The 18,891-nt window shown below is 42.6% G+C and overlaps 1 protein-coding gene across 5 annotated transcripts in view; it reads left to right on the top strand.

Annotated features, from left to right (window-relative positions):
• The window catches only part of RARA (retinoic acid receptor alpha), a 237,003-nt gene that overhangs the window by 207,595 nt on the left and 10,517 nt on the right, over nt 1-18,891 (top strand). For all 5 annotated transcript variants that reach the window (XM_081932042.1, XM_081932041.1, XM_081932040.1 and 2 more), the window contains 3 exons: nt 4,887-5,047; nt 5,977-6,153; nt 6,840-7,044. In XM_081932042.1, coding sequence (XP_081788168.1) covers nt 4,887-5,047; nt 5,977-6,153; nt 6,840-7,044 — 543 coding nt within the window. The remainder of the gene's footprint in view (nt 1-4,886; nt 5,048-5,976; nt 6,154-6,839; nt 7,045-18,891) is intronic.

Below are 18,891 nucleotides of genomic sequence, written 5' to 3'. Positions count from 1 at the left end.
CTATTGTTTCTTTTTCCCTGTTCATTCAAAAGTGAGGAGAAGAGAATGATGGAAAAAGGGGAAGACTGTATTCTTTGTGATTTTATGTTCTTTGGCTTGCTAACAATATGGAATCCAGGAATTTGACTGTGTATTTCCAAGAACTAGGTCTGTCTGCCACAAAGGGTAGAAAAAGTGGGGATGAAAAGTTTGGTTTGGTTTTGTTCCCCAGATTTTAACAAATAGCGCACACTACCTGCTGATGAAGCATATGGCAATAGCGAGACTAAGGATTCCATTATAACCAGGGACTTTCTGAGGTCTCAGGGAGAAAATCGAAACATCCATCTTGGATAGAGAGTTCTATCTTTTTGCTAGGCATTGTGGGGAGAAGGGAGAAATTTCTGGTAGGCAAAAAAAAAAGAATACAGTGTGGTAGAGAGGGGCCAGGAATTGCAAATGTAGACCATTTTAACTGAGACTGCTTTCAAGATGCGTTCAGACACATACACACATCCCACAATATGCTTTGAATCCCTCCCTTACTCATTTATTTTGATGTTCTTCACTTTTCTTCATGCCAGCTGCTTTTTCTTACCCCACAACCTCTATGTGATGATGGATGCACCATCCCCCCCCTCCCTAACTGGCTGTCTGGTCTGTGCTTTATTGAATTTGCCAGGCAGACATGACTGATTTCCGAATTATCCCCCGCCCCCTCCTCCATCAGGCAGGACGGTGATATGTACCAGCCCACCCCAAGCAAAAGACACATCTGGCATTCCCTCACCACTTGTATTAATTTAAAGAAAGATTCTTTTTCCTAGAAAATAAAAGTCAAGAAATCTTGCAATTTGAAAAGGATTGTTTTCCTTCCTCCACCAGGATATTCTCATATGGATTCTTTATTTTATAAAAATACACCACACAGAAAACAATGACAACAAACAAGGCTTTGTAATGCTTCCATAAATCCAGCATGCAAAAAAGCAGTGCCTCAGATCTGATACACCTGCTTATTGCTTTTTGCAGCCAACATTACTTAGTTTTATTTTCTGTGAATTAATTTCCATTATTTTAGGAGCTGCTGTCTGAATTTCTTTTGTCTATTGGAACTTGTAGCTTCACTTATTTTAAAGTTTCTAGTAGGTTATTTGTTTTAAGTTATAAGTCTGGAATAACTTACCTAATTAATAATTAGTCAAGCAAAGTAAAATCCTGTTAATTTAGGTTAGCTTGTTTTTAAACAATTCACACTGAAAATGATCTGAATGTTCTTGTTAGGTTAGTGAACAAGTAGTAGGTAGTTGGTAGAGTGTGGAAAATGGCAGGCTGAAATAGGTCTTAGGAAGCATTAATAGAGACAAAGAAAAATATGAGGTATGAAAATTTCTGAGTAGACCATAACAGACAAGGCAGAGATCATGACAGCAAGCCAGGTTAGGTTGGAGGGTTGTTCATCCATTTTTCTCCTAATTAAAATAATGCTTTAGACAAAACTTTATTTTGGTAATTGACCAAAAAAAGAATATTCAATAAAATGAATAACACAACTTCCCCCAAAACAAGAAATGTTAGCAGCTATTTATAGGTGAAGCTTACGTATAATATAGCAATATTTCCCTTTTTTTAAAAAGATGAAACTTATTGCGATTGTTTAACAGATAAAAGTTATCAGGGTTCCCCATAAATTTAAATAAAAGGGGTAATCAATTTGCTGTGAATGTCCCTGTAGAACTGACAATACAGAAGAAAGGAACTGTAGTTTCTATGGTACCCATATCACATGGCAGTATTGGGTTCCATAGGGGATTTTCTAGATTTCCCTTCTAGGGCAGCTGTGGGGAGAGCATTCAATCAAACGAAAGGTTGATTTGTATAAATTGATAGAAATTCTTCCCCAGTCCTTTAGTTACTATGTGCTTTGATTGCTGTAATATCTGGGGAAGGCCTTAGAAGAAGGATTGACAGCTGTTGTTTTTAATCTTGAGTGCTGAGTTGTGCCTCCTGGTATGCACAATGGATAACAAACTCATATTCTTGCCAATTGTATTGGGTATTGAACTGCTTCTAGGCTGAATTCTGGAGCCTTGTATACTTTAGGAAGACCACCTTCCATTTATTCCTTCTGGATCCCTTTGATCGTCTCTGGAAAATGGGACTATTAATTGTGATGAGAAGCATAAGGTATCAGATAGTGCTCACATTCTGGAATACCTTTATCTACTGAAGGCCGGTTTGGCATTTCAATGACTTCTTAAAATTTCAGCTTTCATATCCTTTTAATGATGTTTGATGACTTTTATATTAATAGTTTGAAAGCACATTTAGATTGTTATTAAATTTATATATATTTAGTTCTTGTTTTATATTCTTACGATAAATGTGATAATTGTTGTTCAAGTGTTGCTTTGGCAATTTGGAATTGAATAAGGAATTCAATTTGTTTATATTCTTAGTTTGGAGTAAGTTTGTGGAGTAAATTGGTTTTAGAATTGTTTTTAATTATTTAATTAGTTTGGGTTGTATATACAGACGGTATGGTTGCGTTGTTTTGTCTGATGTTTTATGTTATGTTTTGTTGTTTTATACACGAACGGTCTGTACACCGCCCCGAGTCCCTACGGGGAGAGGGGGCAGTCTATAAATTTAATAAACCTAAACCTAACCTAAACCTAGTAATATGCAACAAATATTTTTACTTGCTATTTAACATGATGTTGCACTATTGTAACTTGTGTTTAATGTTATTACTTGGAGCACATCATGGCAGTGTGTATTTTTTTGGAGCAGATATGGTATTCAGCAGGTTCTGACCAGTTCTGGAGAACCGGTAGCGAAAATTTTGAGTAGTTGGGAGAAATGTCAAATACCACCTCTGACTGCCCCCTCCCCTTAGTATTCTCTGCCTCCCGAATCCCAGCTGATCAGGAGGGAATGTGGATCTTGCAGTATCCTTCCCCTGCCATGCCCACCAAGCCATGCCACGCCCACAGAACCAGTAGTAAAAAATTTTGAATCCCACCACTGGTTTGGAGCTAAGTGTTATTAGTAGTTAGAAGGCATTTAGGTAATCTCTACAAGATGTGAAGAAAGCAGTCTTTTACTGTTTTTTCATGGCTGCAGCCCTTTTAATACTGATCCTTAAGTTCTTGGGAACCAACAGTCCAGTGATGGGTTCCTACTGGTTCAGATCGGTTCAGCCAAACTGGTAGTGGTTTGGCGGCCTGGGTTGCTGGAACCGGCAGCAACCCAGGCCTGCCATGCCCCCGAACGAGTTCTCTGGGCATCGCCATAGGCGCTGTCATTTTAAAAATTATTTTTATTGCTCTGCACATGGGCGCGCAGAGTGCATCAAGCACGTGCATGCAAAACACCCACAAGCGAACCGGCAGTAGTGACTGACAGAACCCACCCCTGCAGCAGTCCTGGGGAACATCAGCTGTATGATAGAGAAATCTGCTTTAGTCTTGTATTTCCAAGTCTGATATACTTTCTTCCAGAGAAGATGGGGATAAAAAAAAAATCCATTACTTTTTCTCTCTGGCTGAAATTTCTCCCGTTGTATAAATATATTCCATCCTGGGATATATTTTTTGTTATGGATTTTTTGTTCTATCCTTCCTTTACTAAACTTGTTTCTACACAATATGGAAAGTTATTTCAAATTTTCTAGTTAACTAGTATTCAGATTCTAGGAATGCACAATTGCCCTGGGACTTTTCCTTCTTTCAACATCCCCTTTTAAATGCGTATTTTAAATCTGCATTTCAGCACCTTCTTGCAAATGCCACATAGCTTCTTTTGTCCTCTGACCCCTGCTGCTTTCTATCAAGCATTCCCATTTAGTTCTTCTTCTTCCTAACTCAGCAACTTTGTTGTTCTTCCTTCTCTTTGCCTTCTCTCTGTACTCTTTCAGGAATACTGCCCCCCTCCCCCTTTTTCAGTCAGTGTTTAAATATTCCCAACAATCTGGATAGTATCTTGAATTCTGTTGAATCTTATCTACTACCAATTTGCTTTGACCACTAGTTGGTCAGATTCTTGTAGAGAGCTTAAGCATACAATAAACTATATATTCATTTGAACTGCCTGATTTTCCTGATTTTCTATGCTTGATACCTGACTTGGTGTTGAATAGAGTACAACCTCCATAATTTTCAACCAATATCCAACCATTTGTTGAGAATATAAGTTTTTATTCCATCTGGAGAGCACCAGGTTGGGAAATGCAACAATTTCTTTTAGCATCCCTTTATTTTTTATGCTTAAATTAAATCAGCTACATATTGGATAAGGATGATTAGTAAACATTATTAATTTTTGAGGATCATTGACTATGTAATTAAAAATGAAGGTGGGGAGGTAGGATGAGATTCCTAAATGATCAGCAATCAAAAACAAGGGGAGAAGTATGTACATTTTTTGAAAAGGAAAAATAAAGTTTGCAGAAAGGCAGGACTCGGCTTCCTTTAGCTAGATCACCTAACAAGTTCTTGCTAGTGTCACTAACTCTGTTTTCAGAATTGATTATCTGATTCCAGAAATCCCTATTGTATGTTAATTAACCATATCATCATCATCATCAGAGCCATGGTGGCAGAATGGTTAGAATGCAATATTGCAGGCTAATTCTGCTGATTGCCGATTGCCAACAATTTGGCAGTTCGAATCTCACCAGGTTTACTCATCCTTCCATCCTTCCGAGGTCAGTAAAATGACGACCCAGATTGTTGAGGGCAATGTGTTCTGTAAATCACTTACAGAGGGCTGTAAAGCACTCTGAAGTGGTGCATAAGTCTAAGTGTTATTGCTATTGCTATCATTTTTATAAATCTGCATGAGGAATGGATTAACTGCTCCTTGAAGCTTCTGATTGTTTGTTGTCCATTTGCTTTCTTTTGCAGCTGTCCGGAATGATAGGAACAAGAAGAAAAAAGATGCTCCAAAGCAGGAATGTTCAGAGAGCTACATCATTACACCTGAGGTGGAGGATCTCATCGAGAAAGTGCGCAAGGCTCACCAGGAGACCTTCCCTGCCCTCTGCCAGTTGGGCAAATACACCACCGTGAGTGACAGGCAAAATAAGGGCCAAAGAAGACTGGGTGGGAAAAGCTCAGCATGACAACTTTTCCCAAACTCCAGATGAATTGGCATCTTAACACCTGTCACTCAAGCCTTTGCAGCCCAGAAATTTGTAAAATAATAGATGATTCAGAATTAAAGTCTTAAATGTTTTGAGGACTGATATAAGCAGTCTTCTGTTTTGTTAATAAATTTTTATGCTACTGCTCAGACTAAATGGTCTATTTAGCTTTCTTGACTTTCATCAGGCAATTTGGTTGTATAGAATCTACTAAAGATGGTATTCAGCATACATTTTTTTGAAAGTAAGAGCAGAGATCGTCATTTCTCTTGCTAGAATTGGCTTAACTATTCCCATATAATTTATTTAATATGTAAGAATTAGTTATTTTATAGCCAGGAGAAGATTACTGGAAACTTTGGACAATTTTTGAGGGAGAATGGGCAGTTCAGAATTGATTGATTGATGGATTATTCATGGAATAAAGCTGTTTATTCCATGAGTAGACAAAATATCTGGACCACCAGAAATGACCTGGGAAACATTTAAAAAAACTTCCACTTCAATAGCTCATGTTAAGCCCTGATTTATTATAGGCATAGGTCATTGAACAAATTTATGTCAATTTTTTAGATAAGAAGTATAATTGTGGCTTGTTTAGCCAATTCCTTGTCTCCTTTTTCTCCTTTTTAACTGTTTTTGTCCTACACTGGCATGGTTACAAAATAAACTCAGGAAACCATGTAAAGAAAGTATTGCCTTTCTCATGTCACACAAAGAATTATAACCCAAAAGCTAATTTGTAGTATCAAATTCTGGATTCAAGCATACGGGTTTACTGTTGTAAAACAAATGCAGCCATTCTTGTTTTGTCAAATGCAATTCCTTTTCTCTTCCCCTGTCTCCAATAGAACAACAGTTCAGATCAGAGGATATCTCTTGACATTGATTTGTGGGACAAATTCAGTGAATTGTCCACAAAGTGCATCATCAAGACAGTTGAATTTGCCAAGCAGTTGCCAGGCTTCACCACACTCACAATTGCTGATCAGATCACACTCCTCAAAGCGGCCTGCCTCGACATCTTGGTAAGTAGATGAGTCCTTTTCCTTTTCAAACAAAACTCAGCAATTAAAAAAATGAGCAAATATATACAATTATGGAGCAGTAGGAATTAATTAGCACTCAAGCCCTACGTTAACAGGGTCACCCCAAGGCTAAAGGATAATGTTATGGTTGGTACCTATCGCCATTTCTTACATACATAATCATTATTTGGAGAACCAATTTGGTCTAGTGGGCAAGGCACCAGGTTAGGAATCAGGATATTGAGCATTAGGCATGAAATCTGGCAGGGTAAGCTTTGGGCCAGTCAGTCTTCTCATAACCAATGGATCAATACTTGGTTGATTAAAAAAAAAAAGCAGACCCTGCACTTGCAAGAAAACTCTAGGAAGAAACAAAAAGTGCTGTTCATCATACTTACGTTGATAAACTAGTTTAGGAGCTCAGGACAGGTGTTGGGTCATACGTAACAGTGTCCAGCAGAACAGAGTGGCCAGGATGTTACAGAGAATAGTTTGAAAGGTAGCTATTGTGTCTTCCCAGAGATCTGCCACCTGAAACAGATGACATACTCTAATAATAGTACAAGTCCTGCAGCTGAATTTTGCAGTAATATATTACACACTGAATGTGATCAATGTTACAGGTAGAACATAGAAATGATGGGGAACAACTGTGCTGCATACCTCTAACATACTTTCCATCACAGATCCTTCGGATATGCACACGCTACACACCAGAGCAGGACACCATGACCTTTTCTGATGGCCTGACCCTCAACCGCACTCAGATGCATAATGCAGGCTTTGGACCCCTCACAGACCTGGTCTTTGCCTTTGCCAACCAGCTGCTGCCACTTGAGATGGATGATGCTGAAACTGGACTCCTCAGCGCCATCTGCCTCATATGCGGAGGTGAGTGCCATTACTGGGCCAATAAATAATAAATAGGATCAAGATTAAGTTTTGGACATTTGCATATTTTCAGGGCTTGCCTATGGAATGCACAGAGAGGCATTGACCCTTACCTGCCAAAGGCAGAGAGCAAGCTACCCATGCTGTGCACGTACGTATGCAGCCAGGTATCTTGATTTCAGATTGCTAAGAAAAATGTATATTGCATAGCACTCTGATGACAAGTGCCATAATACCTGCTTGGGTCTATTGTTTCTATGTGTGGCGGCTCCCGAGTAAATAAGAAAACTCTGTAAACTCCAACCACTGTCACAACTGGCCCAAAACTAATTGAACTTGCCATTGTCAACTGCCTTGTGGCTCACTACATTATTTCTCATGAGAAAAGTTTGTTAGATACTGATCATTGCTGGCACTCAACACGCCTATCAGAGCCAATTAATGATGAGTAGCAATGTGGCTAGTTCTCATTGGTACCGAATGTTTGTGAGCTTTCACATTTTGAACTAAGGGCTTTCATTATTCCTGCATTATAAAATCTTTGCTACTTAAAAACAAAACGAATTTTCAACCATATAAGCCTCTCACCCCAACATTCACAGATACACAGATCTGCATTTCAAAGTGAGTTTTACCATGTCTTTGAAGTTTATTTTGATTAATTAATTAATTAATTCAAGTTTGTAATTGTTTCTTTCAAAGCAGACCTTCAATCAAAATAATGCATGGGAAAGGAAAATGACAGATTTTTAAAAAGAGTAATAGTTAAATGTCAGACCAATATATACTGACCTTTTTAGAAAGAAAAAAATCGATCAGCAAAATTAATAAAGACAAATAATAGTAGAAACAAAACACTAAGAAGATAATAATAAAACAAATGACCAAAGTATGTATGTATAGTTTATTATTTAAATTTATTACGATCATCCAACTCCAATGTACTCTAGGGATACAATTCATATTAGAACATAGGTAGAACATAGAATCATAGGGCTGGAAGAAGGGACCTATGGTACAACCCCCTGCTTAAGGAAGGAGATCTTATATCACTCCAGTCAAATAGTTGTCTTATCTATTTTTGAAATCTCCAGTGATGCACACCCACAAAAACAAAAAACATTGATTAATCGTTCTCACTGTCAGAAAATTTATCCTTACTTCTAACAGAATAACAGAGTTGGAAGTTCTTCTAGTCCAATTCCCTGCTTAGGCAGGAAGCCGTATATCATTTTAGACAAGTGGTTGCCCAATCTTTTCTTAAAAACTTCCAGTGTTGGAGCAGCTGCAACTTCTGGAGTCAATTAGATCCACCGATTAACTGTTGTAACTGACATGAAATTTCTCCTTAATTTTAGGTTGTTTCTCTCCTTGCTTAGTTTCTATCCATTGCTTCTTGTCCTCCCTTCAGGTGCTTTGGGGAATAGATTGATCCCCTTTTCTTTGTGGCATCTCCTTAGATATTGGAACAATGTTATCATGTCACCCCAATCCTTCTTTTCATTAAACTAGACATACTCTATTCCAGCAGCTTTTCTTTATGTTTAGCCTCCAGTCCCCTAATCATCTGTTACTCTTTCCTGCACTCGTTCTAGTCTCAACATCTTTTTTACTTTTTTACGACCAAAACTGGATGCAGTATTCCAAGGGTGGTCTTACCAGGGCAATATAAAGTGGTATTGATACTTCAGATGATCTTGATTCTATGAACTGCAGCACACTGCTGGCTCATTTTTAAGTGATTGTCTACTAGGACTCAAGTGGACAATTGCTTAATATTACTTAATATTAATATTAGTCAAGTAACACCCAAAACCCTTTTCTCAATTTTAAAACCACTTTTTTCATTAGATCTTCCTGATCTTATAAATTCATATTTTTACCAACATCTTTAGTTTTTGGTTATTAACCTTAAAACTTGACAGAATACCAAAACCCCTCTATATTTTTCATCAGTAACTGAGTCCCTTTCCAAGGAACTTGTAAAATAAAAACCAAATAATCCCTAAACGCTCTCAGTTTAAACGTCTGGTTTTTTTTAAATTCTATTAAAGAACAGAACAGAATAACAGAGTTGGAAGGGACCTTGGAGGTCTTCTAGTCCAACCCTCTTCTTAGGCAGGAAACCCTATACCAGTGGTGGGCAACCCGCGGCTCGGGAGCCACATGCGGCCCTTTACACCCTTTAATGCGGCTCTTCTGTGTGCCGGGTGCCCGCTCCCCTCCCTCCTCTCGGGCTTCGGAGGGAAGCTTCTGCAAAAGCCCTGGCGAGTGACAACCAATTTTGGTCCTATGACTGCAGAATGCTGCAAAATGCCATAAATGCAGGCTAGTTGTTGAGTGTTTCAAATGTGATTGGAACACTCAACAAGGTGACCACAGTGTGTGTTTGTGTGTGTGTGTGTGTGTGTGTGTGTGTGTGTGTGAGTGAGACTGACAGACAGAGAGAGGAACAGAGAGAGGGAGTGAGGGAGGGAATCAGAGAGAGACTGACAGACAGACACACACACATACACACACACACAGAGACAGAGAGGGGGAGGGAGGGAGAGAAAGATAGACAGACACAGAGAGAGACACACACAGAGTGAGTGATTAAGTGAATGAGTGAGAGACAGACACACCCACATACACAGAGTGACAGAGAGAGAGGAAGGGAGGGGAGAGAGAGGGAGAGACAGAGACAGACACACACACACACAGAGTGAGTGAGAGACAGACAGACAGACACACACACACAGAGTGACAGAGATGGGGGAGGGAGGGAGAGAGAGACAAAGAGCCAGAGACAGAGAGAGAAAGAAAAAGAAAAAAAGAAAGAAAGTGGGAGAGAGAGATGAAATTAAAAACAACAACATACAAACCTGACTTACTCAAACTATCCAAGGAAATGCAAGGCCAATGTTCACATTAGTGGTTGTGACTTTGTCAGTCAATGTCAGGATGTAATTTTCTCTACATTGTAAGGCAAATTTTACGGAATGTAACGTTATCGATAAATAATATCGTTCTAAAGTTTTTGTTTTATTAGTTGTGTTATTTGTATCCTCCCGACCTATGTGGATACTTGCATGCAGAATATTCTCAATAAAAACTTATTGAAACTAAAAACAGTGTACCATCCTATGTATTTTCGGTTTTAAAAATGTGGCTCTCAAAGTAAATTTCAATCGTGGTTTTGGCGAGATTTGGCTCAGTTGAAAAAAAAGGTTGCCCACCACTGCCCTATACCATTTCAGACAAATGGTTATCCAGTCTCTTCTTAAAAACTTCCAGTGTTAGAACATTTACAATTTCTGGAGGCAAGTTGTTCCACTGATTAATTGTTCTAACTCTCAGGAAATTTCTCCTTAGTTCTAAGTTGCTTCTCTCCATGATTAGTTTCCACCCATTGCTTCTTGCCCTGCCCTTGGGTGCTTTGGAGAATAGCTTGACTGCCTCTTCTTTGTGACAACTTCTGAGATATTGGAACACTGCTATCATGTCTCCCCTAGTCCTTCTTTTCATCAAACCCTTCTTCTCCCTAGTGGTGGAGGCAGCATCCAGATTGGGTTAACCTTCATCCAATTATATTGAGGACTGGGTCTTGTAATGTTTAAGCTCCGCCCCTGTTGCTAGGTAGATCCCAGCTTCGACTCAGTCCAAAAGCTGAGGACGGACGCGTTATCGTGTTTCTCCGGTGTTTTGATCACTATTGGTATCGTAAAGTTGTTTATTGATAGCTTGCTGAGTGGATTTGTTTAAGGAGAGTTTGGCTCTACCAACAGCCGATCAGCCCAAAGGTCCTAGCAGCCAGGCTTTTGATTGTGCCTCTAAGCCCTCTCAGGGCAAGCAGGCTATTAAAGGGAGCGAAAGTCTCTGCTGCGAACGGAAAATTCGCCTCTCGAGTCAGCAAGTGTGAAAGGATTTAAATTGCTATAGCTCCTGAGCGCCCGCAGAGTCCCCCGACTTGGGCTGGGGAACGCTCCGCCGCTCCTTTAAAAGTAAAGCTGGCAGTTAAAAAGAGCGGGAACGCCATTTTGATTCAAACGGCTGTCAAGGATTCCAAAATGGCGGCCGCCAGCACACAGTCTCCCGAAGCCTCTACTGACAGGGCAATGGAGGCTCAAATTCTGGCTCCTACTGAGGCTGGCTTAACTCCTCAACCAACCCATCAGCCCAGTACCTCTGAGGGCAGGGGTCCCAACAGCAGCAGCAGCAGCAAAAGTAAGAAGTCTGCAAAGGCAGACATTGGCAAAAATGCAAAGAAGCCTAAAAAGGCAGCCAGCTCCCGTTATGAGAGGCAGAAAGAAAAAGCCTTAGATCGTTTACACAATAAAGCTGCCAGCAAGAAAACATCCTCTCCTAAGCCCAGTGATATGCCTCAGCTGCCCTAAGGACAGTATTCCCTTCTGCTTTCTCTGGGTGGCAACCAGACCAATGACAACCCCACTAACCCTGTCTTCCCAATAGATGTCTCCAACATCTGGGGGTCATCCCAAGCCAACCAGGGGTGCATGTCTGGCGGTGGAATGGAGTTGCCTCCTGTTGTCCAGAGGCTGGATTCTCTGCCTTCTACCTCCAGTTCTGTGGGACAGCCACAGAGTGGATTTGCACCAATGATTCTGCCCAATTTCCAGGACATTATAAACTCAGCCATCTCCCAGAGCATAGCGGCCAGTTTCCAACAGCAACAGGCCCTGGCTCTCAGGCAGGTGGCGGCCACAGCCATACCTGCTGAACCTGAAGCTTCTGACCAGGAGGAATTAGACCACTCCTCAGAGTCAGAGGAAAGAGAACTGAGGGAGGCTGAACTGTCCGAGGATGAGGGCAGAGACCCTGACCAGAAACCCCTTTCTGGCCTTTTTCCTCCTGCCCTGTTTCCCTCTCTCTTGTACAAGGCCAAGGCAGCCTCCAAGATAGGGCCCCAGACAACGACCACGCCTCGACCTACGACGGTGAGTGCAGAGTCCCTGTATGCGGAGCAGACACCCCCAACTGAGGTGGTCCCAATGCCCAAAATTTTCGTGGACCTGATCCAGCGACAGTGGGCAGCTCCAATGTCCGGGCCCAATCCTTCGGCCAATGACAGGAGGTTCTTTAATGTGGCCAACGAACTGTCCCAATTTCTGGCAGTCCCTCCTTTTGATGCTCCGGTGATCGCCCTTTACACCCCTGCGCACATGCCAGAGGCTCCAGAGGACGTTCTCAAACCGGAAAAGAAAAAGGCCGACCTGACCCTACAGAGGGGTCATCAGGCAGCAGCTTGGGCAGTAAAGGCCGCCACTACGGCATCTTTCTTCACCCGCCCGTGCTTACTGTGGCTGCAGGAACTGCAATAACGCGTTTCAGTGTCCGACATACGGTCCCATCAAGACATTGCCAAGCTGGTGGTGGCGATTCAGTTTGTGTCAGACGCTACTCTGACCTCTGCCAGATTCGCCGCCAGGTCAATGGCCTCCTCCATGGCCTCCAGAAGGTTGCTGTGGCTTCGTCAGTGGCAGGCCGACGCTCGTCACAAATGGAAACTGGCTTCTGCCCCCTTCAAAGGGGGTTCTCTTTTTGGGGATGCCCTTGACCCGTATCTCATTGAGAACAAAGAGAAACGGAAGGTCCTTCCATCAGCCCTGAAGAAGGGCTTCAACCGCCAGGCACCGTACCCCAGGCGCTCTCCCTTCTGTGGCCAGGACTCTGGTTCGTTCTATCGGGGCCAGGACTATGGTTCCTCCTTTTGGGGGGCGGACTATGGGGCTCAGGGTTATAAGCAATAGGGAGGCTTTGCCTCCAGGCAGAGGTCTCAGCCTGACCGCTTTCAAAGGGGAAAATCTGCCAGGCGGCCCTTTCGAGGAGGGGGGGTCGCTACTATCGTAGAACCTAGACCCCCCGAATCCAGTTACCCCATTGGGGGTAGGTTAGCAAAGTTTGCCCACGTTTGGGATGCTACCACCTCTGATGCTTGGGTCAAATCTACAGTTAGCCAAGGGCTTGCCCTTGAGTTTATCTCCAACCCCCCTAGCTCCTTCAGGGCCTGTCCCGTGTCTTTCAACCCTGCTCGCATGTTGGAGGCGGTCCAGCAGCTCCTCGATATTTCTGCCATACAGCCAGTACCACCTGAGGAATGCGGGCAGGGGTTTTATTCCATCCTTTTTGTCATTCCGAAAGCCTCGGGGGGCTGGAGAGCTATTTTGGATCTTAAACGATTAATCCGGTTTATATGTTACAACTGTTTCAAAATGCATTCATTACACTCCATCTTGGGGTCCATTAGACAAGGGGATTTTTTGAGTTCCATTGACCTGACAGAAGCCTACCTCCACGTCCCCATTTTGCCACGTCGCAGGCAGTTCTTGCGTTTTACGTACCTGGGGCAGCATTTTCAGTACACTGCCCTCCCCTTTGGCCTTTCTTCAGCCCCTCGGGTCTTCACTAAGATCCTAGCTGCACTGATCGCAGACCTCAGGGAGGTACCTATTCGGCTTCAGGCCTACCTGGACGACATACTTATTCAGTCATCCTCCCCTCGCCAGGCTCGGAGGGACCTCGCCTCCACCATCCAGGCTCTTCAGGTGCATGGGTTTTCCATCAATGCCCCCAAGAGTCACCTGCACCCATCCACCAGGTTGATTCACCTGGTGGCGTTGATTGACACCGAAGTGTGCAAGGTGTACCTCTCCCAAGAAAGGCAGGACAATTTGAGAACCCTAGCTGGTCGGGTAGCCATGTCACACAGTTGCTCCTTGGCACTGCTGTCTAAATTGATGGGTACCATGGTGTCAGCCATTGGGATTGTCCCATGGGCTCGCTTGCACTCACGTCAACTTCAATGGTTCCTTTTACCTTTTCAGAGGAAGCTGTTGAGCTGTTCACTGGCCAAGGTTCAGGTTCCGGCGAAGGTCAGGCGTTCACTCACTTGGTGGACTTCTCAGGCAATCACAGAAGGCCTGTGTTTCAAGGACCAGGAGTTCCTGACGGTTACTACGGATGCCAGCCTCTTCGGCTGGGGGGGCCACCCTCCAGGCACAGGTAGCACAAGGCCAATGGGACCAAGTGGAACGTGCCCACAACATAAACTGACTGGAGTTGAGGGCGGTCCACCTGGCTCTTCGCCACTTCCTCCCTACGGTGGCGGGGAAACATGTCCTGGTGCTTACGGACAATGTGTCAGCCAAGGCACATATCAACCGCCAAGGGGGCACCAAATCTCGGCCTCTCATGGACGAAGCCATGAGGCTGGGCCTTTGGGCCGAACAGAACTTACTGTCCCTCACCTCGGAACACATCTCGGGTTGGACAATGTGCAGGCGGACTGGCTGAGCCGCGAGACTTTGGACAATGCCAAGTGGCAACTGCACCCTGCTATATTTCGCGACATAGTGGACAGGTTTGGTATGCCGGTGGTGGATCTGTTCGCCACTCCTCTGAACAGCCAGCTCCCAAGTTTTTTTTTTTCCAGATACACTACACCTCGGGCGGAGGGGGTGGATGCTTTGCGTTGTCGCTGGCCCAGGGGCCTTCTTTACGCCTTCCCGCCCCTACCCCTTCTACCCAGGGTCATACAGAAGATTCTGAGGAAGGGGGCCGAGGTGGTGCTGGTCGCTCCACACTGGCCACGCAGGCCTTGGTTCGCCGACCTGCGAACGCTTTCTGCAGACAGGCCCTGGAGGATCCCTCGGGACAGGATCTCCCTACGTCAGGGGTCGCTGGAACATCCAGACCCTCAGTGGTTCCAGTTGACCGCCTGGTGTTTGAGCGGAACGTCCTAAGGGAGGACAGATTCTCCCCCAGGGTCATTGACACCATTCAGGCCGCGAGACGGCCGTCCACTGACAGGATTTACAATGCCACCTGGAAAGCCTTCTGTGCCTGGTGCATTGGTAAGTCCTTGGACCCTGTCCAAGTCACAATACCACAACTGCTTGAGTTCCTACAGGATGGGCTGGACAAAGGTCTGGCTCCTAATACCATTAGGAGACAGGTGGCGGCCATATCCTCCGTTTTGGCATGCGGGGGGTCCCCTTCCCTTGCCCAATTACCCATGGTGTGCAACTTCCTCAGGGGGGCGTCCAACTCAAGCCCCCCTGCGCTCCATAGGTACCCTTCCTGGGATCTGACCAAGGTTCTAGACGCATTGACCAGGGCTCCCTTTGAAACTCTGAGGGAGGTCTCACTCAGGTTTCTGTCCTTAAAGGTTTCCTTCCTGGTGGCCATAACTTCGGCACGTCGGATTTCGGAGTTGCAGGCTCTTTCATCCAGGAAGGAGCTGTGTGTTTTCCATGCTGATCGAGTGGTCTTACGCCTGGACCCCTCCTTCATCCCCAAGGTGTGTTCTTGTTTCCACAGGACTCAAGAGGTGATTTTGCCCAATTTCTGTCCTAATCCGGTCCATCCTCTGGAACGCAAGTGGCACACCTTGGATGTCAGGAGGGCCCTTAAGATTTATCTACAGTGTACAGCTGCGACTCGGAAATCCGACGCTCTCTTTGTCTCCTTCAGCCCACTTCATTGGGTAACAAGGTCTCCTCTCCTACCATTGGCAGATGGTTAAAGACCTGCATTTCCTTGGCCTACCAGGCTTAGTCTCTCCTGGTGCCTGCACGGATCATGGCGCATTCCACCAGGAGTGCTTCCACTTCAGCTGCGTGAGCTGCCCAAGCGTCCCTGCATGAGATCTGTAGGGCGGCCACCTGGGCTACTCCAAATGCGTACTCCAACACTACAGGATGGATTCCTTGGCATCAGCGGAGGCGGCCTTTGGTCCCGTAGTGCTGCAATCGGTGGTTGGGGCTGATGCTTCATTGTCACAGTCTTAGACCCACCCTGGGACAGTTACTGCTTGGGTACGTCCCAATCTGGATGCTGCCTCCACCACTAGGGAGAAAGGGCGTTGGTACTTACCTGAGATGCCTCTTCTCCTAGGGTGGAGACAGCATCCAGCCCCTCCCTGTTTTTTGGGGGTGTGTTCCTATTTCATGGTTAGCGTGTTAAGGTTCTGTTTTAAATGTTTACAGTTTATGTAAAAAAAATGTTACATAATAAAACCATAAGAAGGAGCAACATCTGCTGTGTGGCGTTGATTCTCTTTCAAGGTGGTAGGATAGTGTGTTCTGTGGTTATGACTGGTTTGAGCAACAGTTGGCCAGAGTGTGTGTATGTTCCTTTTGTTGGTGATAACACGCTGGGTCAAATATTTCTCTTCGTCGAAGCTGGGATCTACCTAGCAACAGGGGCGGAGCTTAAACAACATTACAAGACCCAGTCCTCAATATAATTGGATGAAGGTTAACCCAATCTGGATGCTGCCTCCACCCTAGGAGAAGAGGCGTCTCAGGTAAGTACCAACGCCCTTTTTCATCAAACAATTATCTTCTTGCCTTATTTGATATCTCTATTCAACACTTCAAGAACCAAAATAAACAACAAAGGGGACAAAAGACAATCTTGCCTCGTCCCCTTCTGGGGATCATATGGTTTAGTGAAATCACCTTTAACCGTAATTGGAGCCTTCTGAGGCATATGTATCAACTTGAATCATTGAATAAAGTTACCATCTAAGTTCATATCTTCCAGAATTTTAATTTTAAAAAAGTCCAGTTCAAATTATTAACAGTTTTCTCTGCATCTGAGATTAATGTGGCTTGTTTTATGTCGTGTTGCAATGTTCCAATATTCAATACAGTTCTTTTAATTGTCTTTTAGATTATAATCCAAATTGAATAAAGTGAATAAAATATTTTTACACATTTTTAAATCTGTAGGCTAAAATTGATGTTAATAGTTTATCATTATTCAATAAGGAAATTGGTCTATAATTCTTAATAGATGTTAAGTCTTGTCCTTCAATATTGGTCTCTTTCCAGGATTCTGGAATTGCATCTCCCTGTAAAATAGATATCTTTCTCTTTTAAGGGTTTATTAACTCCAAGCAACCACAATTTTCTAAGTATATTCCTTTTTCAAGATCCATTTTTCCTTGTTTTGTGATTTCATCCTCATTCATTCTCTCTGAACACCATTCTTTTTTTTTTATACTGTTCATTTTGCTTCGGTATTCAATCCAGCACTGATTAATTACCACACCCTTTTAAACTAACTAATTTCCATTGTATTCAATTTACTTTAATGTGTCTTCTGACAAATCCAACTCTTGCTTCCATGTAACAATGTAAGGAGAACCAGTTTGATATTGTCATGCACTGGAGCATAATTTGTAGCTGTCACCAGCCTATGGATTCCTGCTTTCCTGCACACCAGTTTGCTTTTTCTGACATATATTTTAGTCCTTTTATTTATAAATTGCCTACAGCTTCACTTCTCTACATGTATTCATCAACTCCACAAGATTAATCAGCTCTGCTCCACAAGATTAAACCACATTCGGTCATATCTATTACAACCTTCTCCTTTATTATACTTCTATTTTTCTTTCATTCTTTTTATTTTTTTAGTTTGTGGTATTTGCTACTCTTACATTCCAAGTCACGATTTCTATATAACTTTCAATTATTAATCTTTATTATGACCATGGATTATTAACATGAGAAGGGTAGAATACAATAATAATTTTAAAAATTAAAAAATATATAATATACTTGTTAGTTAAGGGGGATTTTGTATTATGATAGATTTACTTAGCCATATATGAACGTTTATGGGGGTGGGTGGGTTGTGTTTGCTTAGTGCTTTTAAACCTTTTTATAGGTTTTTTAGAAATATTTTTGTTTTTATATTTTTTTAACTTTAAAAAAGAGGGACGCGGTGGCTCAGTGGCTAAGACGTTGAGCTTGTCGATCAGAAAGGTCGGCAGTTCGGCCATTTGAATTCCTAGTGCTGTGTAACGGAGTGAGCTCCCATTACTTATCCCAGCTTCTGCCAACCCAGCAGTTTGAAAGCATGTAAAAATGCAAGTAGAAAAATAGGAACCAACTTTGGCGGAAAGGTAACAACGTTCTGCATACCTTTGGTGTTCAGTCATGCCGGTCATATGTCCATAGAGACGTCTTCAGACAATGTTGGCTCTTCGGCTTTGAAACAGGGATGAGCACCATCCCCTGGAGTTGGGAACGACTAGCACATATGTGCGAGGGGAACCTTTACCTTAACTTTAAAAATCTTTTTTATTTTTTAGCTTTTAAAATTATTGTTTATATTCCACCTTTGTTATACTGGCTTATGGCCATAATAAATATTTGATTGATTGATTAAAAATACAGTCATGATCAGCTAAACCCATAGACCTTATGGCATTGATCAATTTCAGTTTTTACAAATTATTTTTCAGTAGAATAGCGGATGAGTAGATTTGGTGATACCTTTGCTACTTATTACATTATCTACTAATTGTAAGGACAGTAATGGTCAATTTTTGCAGATCTTGGTCAAGACCGGACTAGGGGATCCAGAGCCCAGTTTTATTCCCAGGAAGTTCACACTATTCCGTACATGTTAGGATCTTTAATCTAAAAATTTTCTTGCAAGCCAATACACCATCCAGGAAGGTATATGCAGTGTCTTGGTATGCAGAGTTATACTAATAGGCAATTCATGTGATTTATTTGCTTACTAAAGTCACAATTCGATGTTAGAGAGTAATACATACAGTTTTTTTTTTTACTGGGACTCATTGTATGTGTACATTTCTGGAAAGAAAAGAGGGAGGGAAACAAAAAGTAAGTGTGCTGTGCCCTGATCAACAGCACCACCAGGTGGTTAGATCTAAAAAGAGATTTATAATGATAATTGGTAATTTTTAAAGCTTTTGTTAAATGAAATAAGGTGTGGGAAATGCCTGAATCCATTTATTCTAATTCCTTCAGATACTAATACTATTGACTGAAAAAATATAGATGGAACATGTTCATAATACAGGGA

Source organism: Natrix helvetica (assembly GCF_964273705.1).
Source record: "Natrix helvetica genome assembly, chromosome: Z".
Taxonomy (NCBI): domain Eukaryota; kingdom Metazoa; phylum Chordata; class Lepidosauria; order Squamata; family Natricidae; genus Natrix; species Natrix helvetica.
Note: the sequence above shows the minus strand (reverse complement) of the source record. Positions and strands in the feature narration are given on the sequence as shown.